The 22791-nt window shown below is 42.8% G+C and overlaps 1 protein-coding gene across 1 annotated transcript in view; it reads right to left on the bottom strand.

Annotated features, from left to right (window-relative positions):
- Positions 1–14730, bottom strand: part of LOC130210246 (ecto-NOX disulfide-thiol exchanger 2-like) — a 220488-nt gene extending 205758 nt beyond the window's left edge. The window contains exon 1 of the mRNA XM_056440285.1: positions 14669–14730. Within this exon, the coding sequence (XP_056296260.1) occupies positions 14669–14690 (22 nt within the window). The 5' untranslated portion in view covers positions 14691–14730. The remainder of the gene's footprint in view (positions 1–14668) is intronic.
- Between the last annotated feature and the right edge of the window lie 8061 nt (positions 14731–22791).

Here is a 22791-nt window from a genome sequence, read left to right as displayed (position 1 = left end):
TTGGCATGATATACTGGACATAGCCAAATAAAATATGTTCCACGAGGCATAAGCAATTTATCTTGGAACTGTCACAAACCAATCTTCACTGCAAGGACAAGCAGAAATTGAAAAAGGGAAAACACAGCAGAAAGTTGACCAAGTAAGCAAAGCAGTGCCCTCAAGGCCTCACCACATTCAAGCATGCGGATATCTAGAAGAAAAAACAACAACAACAACAACAACAACTGCCTTCCCCTTGAATCAAGCGTCTGAAGTCTCTTCAGATGTTCTCGAGGCAGCCTGTCAACACTGTAATGTTATCCTTTATTTCGAGGTTTGCATGGTAGACGAGCTTCCGTGTGCTGCTCTGGACCTTTTTCTTTCTCCTGTCCGAAGTGCAGAACATGCTCAAGCTAACCAGCATAAGGAATCTCGATGGGGGCCCATTAAAGTAGGCCGCTGGCATTGCCCTCTGTACCTGCAGAAAACAATTAATCCTCCTTCACCCCGGGCTTGGTGGCTCTCGTGTGCCAACCAGCAGCAGAGAGAGAGAAACGATGAGGGGGAATATCTGAGAAGATACAGGTGGACTCTTCCGCTACCCGTCACATGCTCTTCTGCCGTGAACCAGGAGATGCAATAACAGTATTTATCTGGTAGAAGGAACCGCCGGATCACTACGCAATAATAAAAGAGCACAACAGAGATGGAGTGAGAAAGGGGTCATCTCATACGGTGACCTCTTCATTCACTTCAGATGGCCTCTGTTTTTATGAAGTACGACAACTCTGGATGACATTTCTCTTTCAGCCTCCTAGCTCTGTCCATGTCACCCAATCGTGTTGTTGCAGTACAACAAGGAGGCACATTTTTATATTTGTAATTTTATCAAAATTAATTAATCAATTTATGCCATTTGAAATTCAATTTAGTTTAGTTTATATAGTATATAGAATATCATATCATATCATAGCCCAATATCACAAATTAGCCTCAGTGGGCTTTACAATCTGTACACATACAACATCCCTACAAAAGCCCCTGCAATCTTACCCATAAAGCCCAGCGCCGCAATAAGCCCGGAGCTGTCAGCTGATTTGTGAATCCAATTGGCTTCCTCTCTGTAATGGGTGTGCTCAGTGCCATGATGTCAGTCAACTGCTGATGGAATCTGTCAACAAAGATTCAGCTTTCACGGCATCCGGGACAGATGACTAACATATCTTTACAGCATGCCCTTTAAGGTATACATCATTACTCCATCAAAAACATCCATGGGTCACGAGAACAAACGTGTCGTGTTAATACAAAAAACTGAAAATATGGAGGTGTTCTCTTTCTTTACCAATGGCCTTTTCACTGTCCTGAGATATCTCAACATCGACATGATGGATTGGCGCACTGTGTACAGACACTCTTGGTCCCCAGTGGATTTATTAATACCAACATTGGATCCCCGTCTTTTCTTCTTGCACCAATGTGAGGCCAACATTGGATGGATTGCCATAAAATATGGTTCCAATTGACTTTGCCTTGTGATGTTATCAAGCCGATACTTAGCCCACCACGGTTTCCAAGAACAGTGGAAGTCAGTGGTTCTCAAACTGTGGGCAAGCCCCTCTAGTGGGGCGCAGTGGTACTACATGTGGGGCACAGGAGGAAATGCAGAAATACCTTTATTGAGAACTTCCCATATTACAAAAGTTCAAAGTACACAGATATAAAACTAAGTCATTAATAAATACATGTTGAAACGCCTGTACCTTCGTGTACTGCACATGTTTACGTTACGCCGTTAACATGTTACGCTTGCGCAACAGCCAAGATTATTGGAAACTTTCTTATTGTTGCCGTTTTGTCAAAATCCAATCTCTGTGAGATCGACTTTTCTGCTGTTGCCCTTCAAAACAAGAGCTCAACATTGAGCATGAATTAAGAGTGGCCGTATCAAGCCTGCAACCCCGTTTAAAAAACATTTGGAGTGGAAAGCAGGCTCATTAGAGCCATTAATACAACTTGACACACATATCTGCCCTAATTTAGTTTTGCACAGGTTGCATGTATTGTTTCGAAAAAGTATGCAGTGTAAAACTCTTTATTGCAAAATATCTGAACTTGTTTCGTTTCGTTTTTCACACATCTTGAAAAGTTATCCAGTGCAAAACTGGTTAATTGCAGCCACAGTAAGCTATTACTTTGCCAGTGTGCTTTTTTGCACATATATAACTGTATTTACATTGTTCCAACAAACTGGTTGCACATTTGTTTTACTTGAAAGTGATTGCAATTATCTTTATTCTATTATTTAAAAAAGCACAGATGGAGGAGTCACAAAAAGTTATTTCAATAAAAAGTCAGCATAGACCATTTTGTTGAAAAATCTTTCTTCCTCCAAAAGTGGGGAGCGACAGAAAAAGTTTGAGAACCACTGGCGTAACAACAGAAGGTGTGGGGGGCGCCTACCATCTCTTCTTCGGACGGTTCTCTTCAATGTCAACACATCGCGTGTTCATGAAACACATTCACACCCTGCTGCACTCATGGCCCTCACACTGAGGGGCACCAATGTGTGCAATGGAGTTTGGCATGTGATAGAACGCTTAAATCACTGGCACAGAAAATGAGGTAAGCGTTTGCTGACAGCACTGTGGGAGTGCGAACTGAAGGTACACAACAGTTGGCATCAGGGAAAGCGACAGGCTGCTGACAGGGAGATTATCTCCACCGGAGCTGCAGCACAGTGGAAGCTTTCCACTGCAGCTGTGATGCTCCTCAGGGAGAGAGGACTCCCAAGGTCTGCGTGGAGGGACTTTACAGACAGTAAAAAGTAAGGAGCACACTGTCCTGCAGTGTTACTGCCACTTAGGATACATTGTCAAACTAAAAGACATCAAGGGGTGGGAAGCACATCCATCAAAAGGGACTGATGAAATGATGTGCAGGAATCCAACGATGAGGATCCCGTGGGGGGTCTACCACCTCCAGGAGGCCATGGTCAGACCAGTTTGATGCCCAATGAGGTGAAATAAAGAGAGAAAAGTGTGAACAGACATATTTTGTGTGTGTGTGTGTGTGGCATTGTGTGTTAGCTCTGCCACTGGAAAATGTTAGATTATCTTTAGCTCCAATTCAGTCCATTATGATTCATCTAATTAATAGTCTGTACAATGCAAGGTATGTTGTGTTGTGTTTTTATCATAGTTCACTTTTTAGTAACAAAAGACGTCAAAGCTTTGATGTTTTTCTCCGTCTCACTTCCTGCTGAGCTTGTGAAGGTCTTACAAAAAGGCCAAGCGATCTGAGGAAGATATTGACAGTTTCTCCACATACAGTAAAAAGAGTAATTCTATTTTATCCCACTGTTTTTTTTCTCCTTCAGGCTCAGAAAAGAATCAGAGGGAGCATCTGAACTGTGTGAGACCTACAGCCTAAAGAGGGATTCAGATTGGGCTGACCCAGGTAGAGGTGTCCTCAGCTCACAGATGAGGCCAAATCAATGAGGGGTGCGGACAGCAAACCCCCCGGGGAAGATGTATGGATGCACAGCCCACAGGCAGAGGATGAATGTGAATGCAGATGATAATTCACATGGTGAGAAGACTGCAAGGACTCACAAGCATGAGGTAAATAAATGAGGCCTGACCAGAACCAGAGGAGTTCATGAAGTTCTTTAGTGGATTTGTGTTGGTTCCATCTTTACGCCATCATATCACATCGAGAAACACATTTGGAGTTAAAATTAAGAGTATTAATTTGTGTTGTTCTGACAATTGAGATACGGTCCTGACAGAAAATAAGTGTCAGGTGTTTTTGTCCAACCAAGTCTCCAAGTGGAAGTAACTTCAAAAGATGCCGCCTCATCAGCAATGACCAATTTCTGGGGAGAAACCATGAAAGCATTATTACACACATAAGTGTGTAAGGGCAACGTGTTTACCAAACTGCACTAAGTAATTATTTTTTTTATGTGTCCCATGTGAGATCCATTATAAAAACACAATCTAAGAAAAATAATTATCATACACAGAGATATCGAAGGTAGGAAATTACCAAGAGAGCAAGCAAATTAGAGCACGTAAAAATAGCAGAAGGCGAAAATCGTCTTTAACAGGAGATATTTTGCAGTGAATACCTGAGAGACTGACGTCTGGGCATACTGCTGACTGAAAAGTGCATTTCACTGGTCAGAAGTAGACAGAGCACTGCATTAACAACTCAAATGGGTGCCGTATGCTTTGCTCTTGAAGTGCTCCACCAGTGATGTATCACATCTTTGTAAATACTGACAACAATCCATTCCACAAAAAGACTTAAAAAAGCAACCGAACCCATTTTGGTCAGTGAGATGTGCTGAACGCACAGAAATCCACAAAGTTATCCAAACAGCCGGAGTCCGCCTCCGGCCGAGCTCTGTGTGGTAAACACCCAGGTACAGGGCTTCTTTTGAGCTCACACATTGAATCCTTCATCGCCACACCGTACACATATGACACGAGATAGAGCTGCTGTGTTTATGAAAGGGTCTGCATAGTCGGACTCTGTCAGAGTGAGAATGTTTACAGAAAACAGGGCACAATTCCAGGATATAATTCCCAGAAAAGGCCCCTCCGGTCGATGGAAAATTACCACGCTGCCATGAGGCACCTCCATATTTTTAGTAATTTAAAAATGAATCAATCTGGAGTAGCTCCAACTCCACAAACATCCCTTCCATGGCGATTCCAGCAGGAAAACAAGAATCCGCCCTTGCTCCGTGAAGCGTTTAGGGATTATTCATTCAATGCCAGACTGACCCATAGGACCAGAATCACCCTGCACCCAGGGCTTTAGTCACACTACTGATAATGCGTTTGGTTCAGAAGTTTGAATCCTCTCCCTCGGCATTATGGTTTGTTTTTCAATGTTCAAACCATTTCTTTGTCATGCAAGTGTTCATGTCCCTGTTCATCCTCAAGCTGCCACCGACGCCCCTCAGGGCATCCTATGTCTATTTTGTTGGAGACATGGCTGCTTTTCAGACGAACAATCTCAGAGGAAGCCCCCGTTTCCAGGGCCAAACCATTGAGCCACAGCCTCAGTGTTGCTCCCTTGTCTCCGGGGAAAAGGTCTTGAGGAAAAAGCATGTCAGTCTTCTCCTCTCTAACTTTATGTGGGGTTTTCATGTGATAGATTTTAAGATAAGATAAGATAAGATAATCCTTTATTAGTCCCACAGTCGGGAAATTTCAGGATCACAGCAGCGGTGCACGTTAGAGCATTAATAAAAATAAAACACAATAACAATACTAAATACTAAAATACTAAATATACAGAGGAAACTAAATATACAAAGGGAAAACAAAGTAACTGACTCTGTGGCTTTACTAGCCAATAATATTTGTAAGATATATTAATTAGGTATTCAATATGTTTGGCACCATTAAATTCTGCATTAAATATCCATTAGTTTGACAACTGTCTCCAACAAACACTTTGGATAATGATATGAAAACCATGTTGGACAAATACATAGAAAATATATTTTTAACACAAAGCTATAATGAATGCATGAGATGAGAGACCTTGTGCTATTACATAAACTGGGGAATTCTGATTGTATTATATCAATGTCGTACATCCCCCCAAAATACAGTATTGGTCAGGCTTTACTCTTCAAATTTGACAAATGCAAATGTACAGTAAAGTATCTGCTAGCGCCCATTTGGTCCCACGTGTAGAGAATCCATCCACAGCAGCAGCAGCGGCCTCTGATGTAGCGTTCTTCATCTCTAAACTCATCATAGCCGGTGTTTGCAGAGAGAGAAAAATGCCAGAATCGCAGCAAAATTTCAGCATCACTTTGTCCCTTGAAAGAGGCCGCTGAGAAGGGAAGGCGATAGTCACGGTAAGAATCTTTAACGTCTCTCTGCGACCGGAAAAGATTTCCTCGTAACACTTCCATTTTTAAAAAAAGACAGCAAAACCAAGAGGAACGAGAAGCGTCCTACACTTAGGTTCAGGTTTTCCTTTTTATTTATATTCATATTTAGGTTTACTTCCATCCATCAGTCTGATCTTCCTGCCTTACCGAGGCTGAGGTGAATCTTGATATTGATGTAGCAGAGTGACGGCTTCTTTTTCAAGATGATGTGTGAGAACAGAAATGAAAAATCTGCTGAGGTGTCATAAGAGCTGCTTGCTGGTGAACAGACTAATCCAGCTTCTACCCTCTACCTGTCACATCTTCTCATTTCCATTTTTTTTTTAATACCAAATTTAGGATTAATAAATCTCGCTTATTCCATCTCCTCTCGCCATTTTCTATTGGACCCCTCCAACCCTGTTATTTGCATACACAACATTTCTGGATGGCCAATCCTTCCACATTTTGATTCATCAGACAAACTCGGCAACTGAACCAATACCAGCTTCCCTAAAAATAGACTTATCTGTCGAAGTAGATAAGTCACCCTATATTACTGATTGTACAGGTCCGGGAACATCCAAAAAGGCACAAAGCTGAACAATCAGACGTTCCTAAATGGAGTTCAGGGTAAACACAGACATCTGACCATTAGTGGCGGGATAAAACAACAGCCATTACCTACTCAAAGCGAACCACGGGGAGAAACCGGATGAGCGGGGAAGCAATGAGACAGTGTGCAGTTATTGCCCAAACTCTGATGCAGCTCCTGCACCTGCTGCTACAGAGTCCTTAGTTCCAATTTCAACATTCCTTGCATAGTACTTTATCTCTGAGGCGATTAGAAACCAACAGCTCCATCAATCAGGTGTTGGAGCCACAGAGAGCACCAGAGCTGATCCAAAAACACCTCCAGGCTGCCAAGTTTGTGCAGATTCCGCTGAAACTCACAATGTTCAACCACACAATCCTTCACACTGCGCTTCCAATGAACTGATTGCATTACTGGTGAAAAGAAATAAAAATTCAAAGGAAATCACACTTGTGTGCCGAATGCCTCACCGAGAAGACGAGGTCAGCCGACAAGAACAATCTGACAGACAGACAAGATTATATCTTATATTATATTCAAACTGACATCACAGGGTAATGAAATCAAAGCACTCATTCAATGAGAAAAAAAATAAGCAAGACTTGTTATTCATAAACTGCAGATACATTTTAATCCGACCAATGTTGCAAGTATAGTGTGAGTTTTAATTGTTGAAATGTGTCAAATTGAGAGAACATTTTGCAAATCACAGCTCAAATGTGACACATTTTGAGAACCAGGGCCCCAGACCAAATTCACATTTTCACTTCATTTCTTTCAATCTATAATTTCACGTTTTTAGTCACGTTTTCTAGACTGGCTTTGTGATTATGGATGAAGAATAACCGAAGAGTTCCTGGTGACGAAATACACACTGAATGCTTTTGACAGTGTCAGATAAGTAATGATCTACTTTCATGGTCATATCGGCTTTAGTTGGTGATTTTACTGTAATTTGCCTACAGCTTTTAGTATGACACGGTCCATACAGCATCAAAACGATAACAGAGATATATCACCAGCTCTAAGACAGTGGGCGCAAAAAAAGAAAAAGGCTGTTCAAAAAGGTAGCATTTATTTGGATGTATAACAGAGCGGTTGGCACTCGCTTTACAATTTACTGTTGAGTGGGTTGTATTTTACTGTTCACTTAAATGTAATCTGTATATACACAGGTAAAATATAACACGCGCTATGATCCACGGTGGGAATAAATTAAAACATTTTAAATTCCACCAATGTTTTTTTTCTAATAATACAAGATATAATGAACTGGGATAGCAACAACTATAGTTATATTATATGCCCTCAGAGCTATTCATGTGAATGTTGCACTTTCCATTATTGCTTTCATTATTCACCCTTATTTATTCAGTCGTTGGGTGAATAACTTACCGGTCTATAGAAGAGAATGTTTCCAATTTCTGAGGAGCTGAAGAATTCCCAGTTTGTCCAAATAAAAATTATTAAAACATTTATTGATGCTCCAAAGGTCTGTCAAATCACACTTCACAACAGCAATTGCGGCAGCATAATATATTACCTCTATTTACCTGAGTGTCTCCATATTTGCATCTAATTTCCACTGGGAGTGCGTGACAATTGGTGAAGTATATTTATTCTATTTCATCCCATCTTTAAAAAGGCTTAAGATGACAGGCAAAAACCTGCTCAACAATTTACATGCAAAGTAAATAAGCTCCATTCATTACGATTAGCTGAATATTGAGACTTTGCAACGGTGACCGTTACATTGCCTTCGTGTCGCTGGGCAGAGCTCAGAAACGCATCCAAACTCAGCGTGGTATCACAGAAATCATATCCCCAGCGAACCATTTTGCAACAATCACCAATGATGATGCCTCTTGCTTCCTTCCTATTGTGGAGTTTTTCATACAAAGTTGATGACAGCACTTCAAAGCTTCCCGATAGCCTATCATTTCTGTGATGCAAAAGTACAGGTGTTACCAACAATGACTCGGGAACGGTTGCCAATTTGTTGATTGTTTCAGTTAATTTCCCATCTAATTATCATCATTACTGTTATAGATCCTACCACAATGATCCACGGAGGGTAAAGTGAAACCAGGAAAAAAAAAACAATATAACACTATAGGAGTCAAAACTTTGGAGCAACATGAGACCAAACTACGTAGATGCAATCACCGCCCACAGTCAGCCAGGAAAGAGAACCCCATCAACAAAGTTGCCAGCAGTGTGATTGCACAATGACAACGCTGAATAGCACAGCTGTCCACTCCAGTGGTAGCGATTGTGGAAAAGACAAAAGAAAAAACATTTGGATGTAAAAGTGTCTACCTCGCTGTAATGAGCAGATTTACTGCACCTCCCTGCGAGTTAAATAAAAAAAGTTAAAACAAATATTTGCTTTTGTGGATTTAACAAGAGTACATCAAAAGTGCATGAGGTGCTGAATAAAAGAGGGGCAGAGTGAAAATAACAAACTAATTTGGTGCCCAACAAGCCATGAACATGCTTCTCTGCCTCAACCAAAATAAACATGTTTTCTTTGACCCGTTTTTGCAGGAAGGCCAACTTAAATAAGGACAATGTCCCAGGAATAAGGTTTCTGTTGATGCCTCTTGGTTTAGTGATTCACATCCGCTTCCCGTCAGGTTGCCCGCTCAATAGAGATGCCTGTCTTTAATTTGATGCAAAAAGGTTTCAAATTGCTTTTATCAATGCTGCCTTCTTATTTATAAAATACATTATGAAAAGGGATCCTCGAGAATTAAATTGGAAGGCTCCGCTTTCTTCACAAATCTTTTGCGATATTCCTCAGATTCTACTTTAAATCATTTACTCTGCCTTGAGGGGGAAACCCAATAAGAGTCGAGCCGAGCTCTTCTTTGTGGACACAGCAAAAGAAAGTTCAAGCGAGTGAGTTAGCTAAAATAGAATTAAACTAATAGAAAGGAACAGAAAGGCAATAGCCTTACCTAAGCTGACCATTCACCAGACATTCAGGTGATTTCAGAGTTTTACGTTGAGAATCAGGCCAGAGATCGGCACAGTGTGGGGGTGAGGTTATTCTCTTCCACCAGGGAGCTGTGACATCAAAAGAGGGCGTGCAGATGTCTTGAGCAGTATTTGCCCCAACCATCCAGATCTAGACAGCAGCATCAAAATATGTGATAGCCAGAGGTTGAAGTCTCTTAACGAAGTCACCTCCATGTTCGGTTCCTGTCAACAACAGCGGCCGTCGCCACCAGTAGCCGCGGATGCATTGGGCTGAGAGTCACCTGTCAATACAGTCACCCGTTGAACCAAAACACCGATGGTGGCGTTGGTGGCAAGCTATTAAACACGTTGGCTACCACTGGTCGGAATCAAATGCTTTTGATGGTATTTGACATCCTGTAATTCGCACAATGTCACGTTCATTAACACTAAATGTGACGCAGACAGGCGCATCACATTTACAGATTTAAAACAGTGTTGTTGTTTTTTTACACATTTGGCTATAGATTTTTATATCTGAATATCGGTTTTCTTTAACTAATCGAATATATATTTTAATTTGTAATATTCGTTGACAGCCCTACAATATACCCACTCACTAACAGCCCACGGATCAGGAAAGTCAATCTGTTCTGGTTTCATCCGTGATGGTTTGCTGTCAACGGCCTTGCAGAGCTTATCGTCATCACCCGTCACGGCCTCACACCTCCACAGCTGCACGTCCTCTCCAGCACCTGCCTGCAATCAAATCATCAATTCCTTCCTGTGAAAACACCCCAGCTTCCCTCTCACCAGTTGCCAGATTATTTCACTGTTTCCAGTGGTATTTAGGGTATTTAGACTCTCGGCCTCTCGAGTGTTTAGATTGCTCTCTTGTTGTGGTTTTTAACGTCCTAATAACTTCGGTTTCTTGTGCCCAGGATTCCCGTGCCTGCACGCCAGTTCATCTGCCGCAGCTCACGCCACCTCATCATTGAGCATTCCCCTCCTGTTCTACCATCTCATCAGTGTAAACAAACCCATTACCTTCACCCAACCCTGATGTCCCCCGTGTCTGCGCTTGGGTCCGGCCAGAACCGAACCCTCACAATCACCATTTTCAAACTGTTAAAGGCTCTCTTTGCCAATCAAGTGACAAGCACCAGGTTTCTCTTAGAACACCCATCACCAGCTCGACAGTGACGACCAAAGCATGGCGTATCGTTTTCTTCTTGGAGAAACACTTCACTTTACACCATATTGTCTCCACACAGTTTGAAAGCATCATTTATTTAACACTACCCTTTGGCACAGTTCTTCATAGACTGGACGACAGAAAGACTTCAAGGGCAAGTCAAAGCTAGAGAAACCCAGCGGAGGCGTTAAATCAGCCAGTAGACGCCGTGTCTTCTTGGGCCTTCACGGCACCGCTGAGTGATCCAAAACCACGACTAGAGCTGAACATCTCTGCCCTTCAGCAGCGTGCCGTCCTGAATGCTTCCCAAACAGTGATACTGCCAGAGTAACTCAAAGAAGGGGAGCTTCTTTTATCTCCGACTTATATTTTCACATTTCATTCTGCTGCCTCTTTTCCCCACAGCCTCTTTTTTTCTTTACTAGATACACACTTACGACTGAATTGTTAGCAAAACTGAGCTCACGTTTCCTCATTTAAAAGGGAGATTTTCCCAAAGCTGACAAATCTCCCCACACGCTACAATATCTCACGCTGCATTCGGTTGTGCTTTAATTTAGCTGTACCAGCAGCACTATCCTGGGGCCCCTGCAAAATCAAAACAAATTAGATATCCAGGAGTTTCTCTGTCTCTCTTCCTTTCAATATTTCTCTTCGACAGCACCTCCCAGCTGAAGGCAATCCAACAATGTCCTACTCATTGATCAGAGATGATCGGCGCAGGGTGGAGGTAAATGGCTGTCACAGGGAATGATAGACCTTAACTCAACCATGGTTGCTCCTGAGGCCACTCAGACTCCACTTATAGTGATGGATGTGAAGGATCACATTCTTGAGAGTGGGGAAGACTTTGTTCCATTGCTACAGGACTTAGAAAACATTAACATAAAACATTGTTCTTTAGAACTTTTTTGGTGACATAAAAAAATAATGGTCAAAATTAAAACAGAGGCAGAGATATGGCAACTTTAAGACCCCAGTACGAGGATCTGAAATGAACATCCGCCACATGCAGGTAAAGTGTGGACAGTGGCTGGTAACATTTGTCAGAAAGGGAAAACGCACAACAGAATGAGAGAGAGAGAGAGAGAGAGAGAGAGGACAGATGTCGGTAAACGAAGCAGAGGACAAATAAGCAGTTAAGGTGTCAAGTGGTATTAAATATAAAATGGAGGTTTCAGTTTAACCACAAATAAACTCTGCAGCGGTAAGCTCCAAGTAAAGCACCCGTGTCTTCCTTCCGTGCGAAGGCAGGCGTGTAATCACATGAACAATACAGCACCCCCCCCCCCCCCCCACACACACACACACACACACACATCCCCCACATCCAAACTAAGGCTCCACTCGAAAGCCACGGTGGAATGAAAACACAGAATTTTACCACGCATGTACTGTTTCTTTGTGTCAAGAAATATATCGAACATCATTCTTTACCCCGGAATGATGTCTACATTATGGAGGAAATGCTATTTCTTAAAATATGTACCTGTCACAGTGGAAGGCACTGAATACATTCATTTTCTACCTAAAACGTGTCGTCTCAAAGCAGAATGCGAGATATCCCCAATTTGACAAAGTTGAATCAATCACTAAACGTTTCACAAGCCGAATAGAGCTCCTTATCAAAATGTATTTTATTTCTTGCTAAATACAGGATGAAGTCCACAAACATGAGTTTCCAAAAGGTCAGCAGAATGACTGACTAAACTGGACAGCTGTGTGTGCAAAGCTTCTCACACCAAAATAGGTTGGCTTGCATATTCTTAACACTTGGCTGGCTCGCAGCTTGGAGAAATCATCATCAAATTATGAGGATTTATAAATCATTAGACTAGGCTCCAAGCGACCTGGAGAAAATAAATCACTGCTAAATAAACTGCGAGGCAGCTCAAACGGTGAACAAAGTGTTGAAACAGAGCCGAGCACCGTAAGCCTGGTGGGAGGTTTTGGGATCGTATGATCCCCAATTGCTCAGTGGCCGAGGCCAACTGTCTGATTTTACCACAGTTAAAGGATCACAAAGAAATTAGGGAATAAATGCAGCGGAAATACGAAGTCAGCAGCACTGTACTTTACACCAGAGATGACTTTATTCCAGCAGACATATAAAGGCTGAGTTCAGTAGTTTATAAAATGTGCTCTGGAGGCCAACAGTGTTCCTCCCATGGATGGAGAAAGATACTGCGTTGGAGGCGTGGCTCAGCTCATTCCTGTGAAAGTTGCACAGTGGCGCATAAGGCAAAGTATTCGGAGTATACTTAAGCAATAAAGTACGAGAGGCAGTACTGTGTCGTCAATAATGTCCTGTTCAAGGGTGTTAGACCCGACGCGTTGCGGCGAACCCTTGAACAGGACATTGTTGACGACACAGTACTGCATCCAGTACCTTCCTGCTTTTATTATACGGTTGCCTGCGACATTATAAATAGTAAGCTGCCTTTGAGCACAAAATAGTTGTAGCCACCAAACATTTTGTATCGCATTTCAGTAGCTTGAGAAAATAGTCGCTGTGTGTGGGGCTGTTGTTATGTAACAGACAAACAGCATTGGTAACATCGTTTGTTAGCCTCGCTAGATCTCGCACCATCTCATTCATTCACATTCCTCATTTTATAAAGGTTGCTATTAAAAAAACAAAAATGACGATGGGACGACATACAATGAGTATTTAATTAAAACATTAACGTTTGTTCATGTTGATTTGGATATCTCCATTAATTGTGCATCCGTGGAAAACGTTTATCCCTTCCGACCACTCTTGCTCTCTTTGCCGGTGGCTCGTTGTTGAAGTGCCTTCTCCAGTGAGGATATTACTCCAACACTGTCTTTCATTTAGATGTGGTACCCAGTAGCTTTGAAGGGAGCTTTCGGATTTATATCCACTCTCTGCTATGATTTCTCTTGCTTCCAACCCAGCTTTAGAAAGAGTTTGCACCAAGGTGCTGTGTAGGCCGTGATTGGTGTCGATATCCTGGGCTATATTGTCAAGCTTGAAATGACGCAAAATCTACCCGTTATTGTTATTTTTAGTGTGCACTGATATGGAACGCTCAGATAAATGTAAACAGGTGTACAGGACATTATGGTTCAATAAAGTACAACCCGTGACTCACACTCAACCAATCTGAATGCTTGATTTCATCTACCCGTATTATAAAATTGAGATACAATTACTCGGATCATCTGGCGAGCAGGTGTGCTAGTGTTTCCTTTTACCCCGCCTTGTGATTCCACGGTTTGGCAACCATTTAACATTTGCTTCAAAGCTCAGTACTCTTCCTGGTCGCTTGGTTCCTCCCCAGAACATTTGTGTTCCAAGTGCCCATCACTACCTGGTGGTACAGCAATTTAGCACGGTCTGAGATATCTTATATATTTTTGAATATAGGTTGATGTGAAATTGGAGTTCCAGAAAAAAAAGTGAAAGTTTGGGATCCCTGAGCCATGCACGCTTATCAGATTTGAGGATGGAGAGTTTGCTCAGAATAACTTTGTTTTCACCATCCAAGCCAAATCAAATGATGTTTCAACAGTTAATTTACACTTCGCTAGTCGCCCATAGCTCACTGGAATGCGAGAAAGGATGAACGACATTACAAAGTCAAAAGAGCAAGACGATGTTCATTTGCAACGGAAGTTTGATAATCCTGTAATAAAGTTGTAATGTAACTTCGAGCCTACAGAAAGCTAAATATCAATAAATAAATATATCAAGGTAAGGCCACTGCTTACTCACGATTTATTAAAGACAAACATATTAATGTAGAGATGGTGATCCTATTAGTTCATAGGAATCATTCAAAAAGTGCACTCAATGAAGATGTGGTTTAGCATTAACAGTGCCAAACATTATACTTCCCACATTCAGAACAATGCCTGAAAGAAGAGAAATACGTCTTTCATAATGGAAAATTATTCTACCTTCAAATATACTGAAGTCTCCATGAAGTCCGCATCGGATACGGACACACTTTTAATACATGTCACGTTTCTTTACGTGTGACGCTGTGAAGTTATAGGGAGACCAGCCTACCGGCGTACTGCAGGAGAAACATGTTTCCTCTGCCGCAGGTTGTGTGAACAGTCCGGCCGAAGATGACGTCTCTCAGTCGGATACAAATTCCCGAAATCTGGGAGTTTCTGGCCGTCGCGCTGCGGTAGTAAACGCCGTGATCCCGTTCACAGCCCGGTCCGTGCTGCCGTCAAGATGGTAAAGAAAAAGTTTACGCTACACTTCCGGTAAAGATTTTCAAAATGAATCCCACGGTGACGCTCAGGTACTCGTTCTTTTTCTCCCGGATTGCGCCACCATTTTTATGAAATGTTAAATATTGAAATTACACGACGGTGTTTAATAACGACCGTTAGTTAACATTCTCTATTCAGATGGGACCTCTATGTACACCCGACCGGAATGCTTACTCACTTTTTCTTCATCCGGAAAATAAATTGTGCTTTTACTTTGAAGGCAGTTGCACCTCATTGTCCCGTGTTACACATTGTAGTGGGTGTTAATATTCCCATGGGCGCAATGAACTATTGTGTGAAATTACACTCAGAGAGAGAGAGAGAGAGAGAGAGAGAGAGAGAGAGAGAGAGAGAGAGAGAGAGACCTGTCCACCAACGTAGTTAAACACATACAACTTGACATGACCCACAGAAATTGAGCATTTCTGTAAAGAAACCATTTATTTAGATGTGGTTGATGGTAAGCAAATTCAAATTATTTCAAAGACCACATTAGCATCTTCTTGAGCATGTACAGTCAGGGGTTCTCTATTGGACATGGATAAAGTTGTTTCACAACCATGTATGTCTAAACTCATGGCCCACTCTCAAGCTATTTCCAGAGCTTTCAGACACTGCACAGTCTTCCTTAAGATGGAGCTGGCAAAGTAAATATTTATATACATTGTAAATGTGATTCTTGATTTTATAGGGAGCCAGTGCAGAGCAGCTAATACAGGAGTAATGTGATCTCTCTTCTTCGTTTTTGTGAGTACACAAGCTGCAGCATTCTGGATCAACTGGAGAGACTTAAGAGACTTATTAGAGTGGCCTAATAATAAGGAGTTGCAGTAATCTAGTCAAGAAGTAACAAACGCGTGAACCAATTTGTCTGCATCTTTTTGAGACAAGATGTGCCTGATTTTTTACATAGATAAAAAAATGCAGTCCTTGAGATTTGCTTCACGTGGGAGTTAAAGGACAAGTCCCGACCAAAGATAACGCAGAGATTCTTTTCAGTGGTGTTGAATGCCAGGGCAATGCCATCTACAGATACCACAGATCGGCTCTGTAGTTAGCCAACATCTCTGGATCAAGAGTGGGCTTCTTCAGGAGAGATTTAATACCAAATACTTTGAAGAGATGTGGTACATGGCCTGTTAGCAAAGACCCATTGGCAATATCCAACAGAGAGCTGCCAATTAAAGGCAAAACGTCTTTCAGCAGCATCGTCGGGATGGAGTCCAAGAGACAGGTAGACAGTTTAGAAATAGAAACCGTTGAAGAAAATTGCTCGAGCTTGATGGCATAAAAACCATCCAAAAATACGCCAGGGCATACAGCCGTTTCCAAGGCCACTCCACTTCAGGACAGATCGGCATTGGTTGAGGGCAAGAGATCATCAATCTTGCCTCTAAGAGTCGAAGGGTTAGAATCTTTTCATTGAAGAAGTTCATGAAGTCATTACTACTGAGGTCTACAGGAATACTCGGCTCCACAGAGCTGAGACTCCAAATGGGTGGAAGGAGGGCAATATGCTTTCAAGCTTTAGTTTGCGGGTCTGAGGGTTATAGCAGAGAGCAAATCTCCTTTGCCTCACTGTCTTTTTCAGAGGGGCTATGAAGTCTAGTGTCATTCTCCGTGAGCCTGTAAAACTCTCGAAAAGATGATCAATCTGAGACGGTTTGAAGTTAGCACAGGAGTCCTCCATCACATTAAGACACGGTATTGAATCAAATGCAGAAGGAAACGCTTTTTTAACTTTCGCTACAGCATTGTCAGTTAGACATCTGGTGTAGAAACTTTTGCTTAACGGCGTACACACCAGTAGTATAAACTCAAAAGTTATGAGGTAATCGTCTGATAGAGGAGGGTTCTGTGGAAAGACCTCCAAATACTCAATGTCAATGCCACATGCATGAACAAGGTTGAGGGTGTGGCCAAAGCATTGAGGCAATCATTATCAACATCCACATGAATCTTATCAGTTTTAAGGACTAAACTTGATAAAAACTCTGACAATTTAGATAGAAATTCTGAATATGGAATACACCCAGCGGGTGATAACTTGGTTGTTTGTCTCCGTCCTCATGAGCAATCATTAACCCAGTTCAGACCAGGATTGGTAGAGATGCCAGCATCTATTTGTATGACTATGTACAGAGAATGGGGGCCATGATCACTTAATATTACATTACATTACATTACATGTCATTTAGCAGACGCTTTTATCCAAAGCGACTTACAATAAGTGCATTTCAACCTAGAGTACAAACTAAGAACAACAAGAATACAGGAAGTAACATTTCCTCAACATAGTCGAACTACAAAAGTACCATAAGTAAGTGCTATTTAAGAGCCACTGAAGTGCAAATCTGTGTTTTAATCCAGATATAGTCGGAAAAGGTGTGTTTTCAGTCTCCGACGGAAGATGTAGAGACTTTCTGCTGTCCTGATGTCAGTGGGGAGCCTCCACCACTGAGGAGCCAGGACAGCAAACAGTCTGGATTTCGAGTGATTAGCTCGAGGTGCAGGAGTCACAAGTCGGTTGGCTGTTGCCGAGCGGAGCGAACGTGCCGGGTGTACGGTGTGACCATATCCCGGATGGACGGGCCCGATCCGTTTAGAGCACGGTACGCCAGAACCAGTGTTTTGAAGCGGTTGCGGGCAGCCATCGCTAACCAGTGGAGAGTGCGGAGGAGCGGAGTGGTGTGGGTGAACTCGGGAGGCTGAAGACCAGTCGAGCTGCTGCATTCTGGATGAGCTGCAGAGGTCGGATGGCCTTAGCAGATAGACCAGCCAGGAGGAGTTGCAGTAGTCGAGGCGTGAAATGACCAGAGCCTGGATCAGAACCTGCGCCGCCTTCTGAGTAAGAAGAGGCCGTATTCTCCTGATGTTGTGCAGCATGTACCTACAGGAACGCGTGTCGCAGTGATGTTGGCCGTCAGGAGAGTTGACTGTCGAGTGTCACCCGAGGTTCCTGGCAGTCAGGGTAGGGGCCAACACAGAGCTGTTGAAGGTGGTAGTCAGGTCATGGGTGGGGAGCCTTTCCTGGAAGGAATAGTAGCTCAGTCTTGTCAGGGTTGATCTTCAGGTGGTGAGCAGACATCCACTGAGAGATGTCAGTCAGACAGGCAGAGATTCGTGCCGCCACCCGTGTTTCGGACGGTGGAAACGAGAAGATCAGTTGGGTGTCATCGGCATAGCTATGGTAGGAGAAGCCATGCGAACGAATGACAGAGCCGAGAGAATTTGTGTACAGAGAGAAGAGGAGGACCCAGGACGGAGCCTTGAGGAACCCCAGTAGTGAGAGGACAAGGATCAGACACAGATCCTCTCCAAGTTACCCGGTAAGTGCGGTCGTTAAGGTAGGAAGAGAAAAGAGCGAGTGCAGTGCCTGAGATCCCCAGGTCCTGAAGAGAAGAGATCAGGATCTGGTGGTTCACGGTGTCAAATGCTGCAGAAAGGTCGAGAAGGATAAGGATAGAGGAGAGAGAGGCTGCTCTAGCAGTGTGAAGCTGCTCAGAGACAGCAAGGAGGGCAGTCTCTGTTGAGTGGCCGGCCTTGAATCCAGACTGGTGAGGGTCAAGAAGGTTGTTACTGTGGAGATAGGAGGACACTTGGCTCAAGATAGCTCGCTCCAGAGTTTTGGAGAGAAAAGGAAGAAGAGAGACCGGTCTGTAGTTGCTGACTTCAGACGGGTCGAGCGTGGGTTTCTTCAGGAGAGGGTTGACTCTCGCCTCCTTCAGAGAGTTGGGGAAACAGCCAGTTGAGAGGGAGCTGTTAATAAGATGGGTGAGAAAGGTCAGAAGGTCAGGAGCAATAGCCTGGAGAATGGGAGACGGGACGGGGTCAAGGGCGCAGGTGGTCGGTCGGGCGGAGGTCACCAAGCTAAGAACTTGATTGGGAGACAGGGGGGTGAAAGAGGAAAGAGAGGGGGATGAAGAAGTTAGTGTTGGTGAGGTGATAGAAGATGGATTTGTAAAGGAGGAGCGTATGTCGTCTATCTTGTTTGTAAAGTAGTCGACAAAGTGGCTCGGCAAAAGGGTGGAAGGAGGAGGGGACAGGGGGATCAAGGAGGTTGGAAAAGATAGAGAAGAGTTTTTTGGGGTTAGAGAAGGAAGACTGAATTTTGGTCAGGTAGAACGAGCTTTTGGCTGCAGAGATAGAGGTAGAGAAGGAGGAGAGTAGAGCTTGCTAGAAGAGCAAGTCTTCCGCTTGATCCGATTGCGCCATTTCCTTTCCGCGCCGCAGGGTGGCTCTCTCGACGCACCGAGTCCGACAACCACGGAGCCGGAGAGGATTTCCGAACCGGTCGTGTCTTAAAAGGACAAAGAGAATCAAGAGATGAAGACAGGGAAGAGAGGAGAGTGTCTGCGGCAGAGTTAGGCTGCATGAGTGAGAAGCAGTCAGTTGAGGGAGAGCAGATAGGACAGAGGAGGCCAGAGAGGAGGGGCAGAGGGTGCGAATGTTGCGGCGTACAGGTGCAGAGTCTGTAGATATGGGTGGGTTGTCAGTACCAGAGAGCGAGAGAGAGTAAGAGATGAAGAAGTGGTCAGAGACATGGAGAGGAGTTACAGTGAGGTTAGAGGTAGAGCAGTTTCTTGTGAAAATGTAGTCAAGGCGGTTGCCGGCTTTGTGAGTGGGAGGGGAGGGACTGAGTGAGAGGTTAAAGGAAGACAGTAAGAGTAAAAGATCACATGACTTCTCTGTCTGGATGTTGAAGTCACCCAGAAGGATGAGCGGGGGGCCGTGTTCCGCGAAGTTCGATAGGAGGACGTCTAGCTCTTCCAAGAAATCTCCCAAAGAAACTCAAAAGTCAGTGAGATGAATATTTGTTCATCTATACATGTTCTCTTCTTTTCTTCATTTTGGTGTCTGGTTTGGACCGTTTCTAAGTTGACGAGAAATGCATGCAGGGAACCGAGCAAACTCTCCAACATTTTCCTGTGAAACGATTAACATATGCACTGTGTAGGTGGTCTCATCCTCCGCATAAGTCAGTTTCTGTCTGCTGGAAGGGCTCCTCCTGCACCCAAACTGTCCCTGAGCTTCACCACCAACGCCAGCTGGCTCCTTGCCTAATATCACTGAGCCGTTTCTCCACACTGGGAAACAGCTTTCCGAGCACCTGAGCAACACATGTTAACCGAACAAGTTATCTCCTTCCAAGTTAGTTTAACATCATCTGCCCTCAGCGGCCTATACTGAATATTTGCTCGCGGGCGTTCTGCATCGCCAGTTTTGTCATGGAGGAGGCTTTTGTGGATTCTTCCATCCCCGAAACAGCAACAAGAAAGGAACAGCAATTCAGTTTGACACATATTCTCCTTGCGAAGATGTTTCGGCGGACGTGATTGTCCTGAAGGCATCGAAGTGGTTGCATTGGATGATGTTGTGCACTGCCAAATTACACACCATCTACAAACACTGCAGGGTGGGTGAAATAGTTTGAAAGCATTTCAAAGTGAAAAGTTAGAGACATGTTTGGGGCGATGGATGACCCGCAGTTTAGTCTTCTGAAATGGTGTTTTGTGCCAAGGTGATGTTCCGCATTCATCCGTTGACACCAATGACTTCAAGAAAAATGATTGTGAATTACTGTCCCTTCACCCTGAAACTAGGAAAAAGGTCAGAGATAAACAGAATGTCAGACATAACCTAAAGTGGAAAAGAATTAGGTACACTGTGCATTCATCATGCCCAACAGAGTGTTCTTAGCATTGATTGCTGAAATAAATGAGGCATACGCTACTCACGGAGCACCGATGTTGATTTCTCAATCTGCACAGCCACTTTATGAATATGGAAATTATATGTGAAGGGGCAGTCTGATTTATGTCAAAGCAGCACTGCATAAGAAATGCATTAAAGTAAAAATACCTGATGTATGAATACATTAAAAGTCAAAGACAGCTCTAACTTAGTTTATTATAGAAACAGCAAGTCAAGTATCACCTCCCTGTGGACGGCATAGCTTGAGAGTATTCCTCTTAGTGTCCAATACGCGCTGCACAAACAGCAACATCAAATGAGAATAAGGCTTCTGAGCTTCACTGGTATTTATTACGTGGCATTATAACTTTTGTGACTGCTTCACATTTTGTAATTTTACATTTAGATCAACGAGCATTTGCTCATAATCACTTCAAAGAGCTAATCAAGAGCACTTTTGCAGGAGATTAAATTACTCAAATAAGAGGTAAGGGCCAATATAAAATAATTAGGGCTGTCAGCGTTAACGCGTTAATCTATGCGATTAATTTGGCCGCGATTAACGCACTAAAATATTTTTAACGCAACGTTGTTTACTTCCGGTGTGCGTTGAAATTTTTCTCCTCTTTTGTCTTTAAAAAGAAGAAGAAAAAAATTCATTAATCGCGATTAAAGTACCAAAAGTCAAGTAATGCAGAATACTTGTCACCGGTGAGTGTCACATAACACATATATATTATTGGATTATCATTATCTTTAATAATGCATTCATGTGTACATGTTATTTTGCTGTTGTAGTTGGTCAAGGTGGAGCTACCTTTAAATATTGAATACACTATTAGATAGGTAAATCTATAAAAGCGCATCACATATTCTATGCGCATCCTACATTTAATTTGTTAAGTTAATTTATATTGTAATAATTGCTCTTGAATAAATGCAATAGAGGATATTTCCCAAATAAAATACAAATACTGCACACTGTAGCCGACGGTACAGAAGTAAAGTATTATCGTTTGTGTAAGACTTCGTTGAACATGCAAATAAACCCAAATGTGCTTTGATGATGTGTGAGCTCAATTGAGTCTCGGTATGTAAGAGAAGTGTAGAATGTGCCACATATAAACATATTGTGTGATGCTGGTGTCACTGAGCAGAGCCAGGTGGGATTTGGCTGGCTTGACTCATAGTTGGATGCAAGCGCGAAGCAGATCAGACCGTCTTCTTTTCTGCACGGCGCTTTGAAGACTTTCTATTTTTATACTGAACAATAAAGAAAAGGAGATTTAAAATCGCTCTCTGGGTGAGCGAGATGTGTTGGCTTCAATGGCTTTTAGTGGTCGTGAAGAAATGTACAGGCAAGCGCGCTCTCCTTTCACCGTACACGTTTCCTCTGAAGAAAGGCAGTCATAAATTATCTTAATGGTTTCCAGACTGAATTCAATTACATCTGTCACCCAATAGAAATGAATAAAAGACAGGATATGCTTTCTTTTTTTATGTCCATGTCCCTGGGGGGTGATGTTTGCATTTTTTCAATTTCAAGACTATACTATATTTGCTCTCTATGGTTTGCCTCAGAATTAATTCAATCAAGCGTTGAATTGACATTATACCTCACAGATTACCTTCTGTGGCTTTTATAGATAGCACTGTGCAGAGTCCTCCGTGGGGAAGTGAACTAGGTGGCTCAAAAAGTGGGGATGTAATAAATCAAAGTAATTCCTGCCAGGACGTTTTCACTTCCTTCAGAAATGAGGAAGAATCTTTGTCATCACACAGTAGCCAATCCCTCAGTCAAAGAGGCGTGGATTTGACCCGGATAATTTCAACCTTAAGGCAAAAGGTACGGTTTAGCAGATAATTCATGAAAAGCCCATATAAATCTTTAATAAGTTTGGGACATTGAATATTAAAGGGAACTCACTAAGTTAAGAAGAGGGAACCCACAGATATCGAAGCCATATCTTTCCTGATAAACGGCTCTTTTTTGATCAAACCCTCTTGCTGTGCTCTCACAGCCAATTCATCACGAAAGCTAACCTGAATTTAAAAAAGGAAATATATGATAAAACAAGAAGAGCTTGGATTGCTAGATATTCCCTTTGAACGCCGTGGAGATCATTGTACTTTCCCGGATAGAGTGCTTCACATCACAGTTGGGTTCCTCTCTCTCCGCCGAGTCTTCCCATCCTCTTCACATCCTTTTCTGAG

This window comes from Pseudoliparis swirei, chromosome 19 (assembly GCF_029220125.1).
Source record: "Pseudoliparis swirei isolate HS2019 ecotype Mariana Trench chromosome 19, NWPU_hadal_v1, whole genome shotgun sequence".
NCBI lineage: Eukaryota > Metazoa > Chordata > Actinopteri > Perciformes > Liparidae > Pseudoliparis > Pseudoliparis swirei.
Note: the sequence above shows the minus strand (reverse complement) of the source record. Positions and strands in the feature narration are given on the sequence as shown.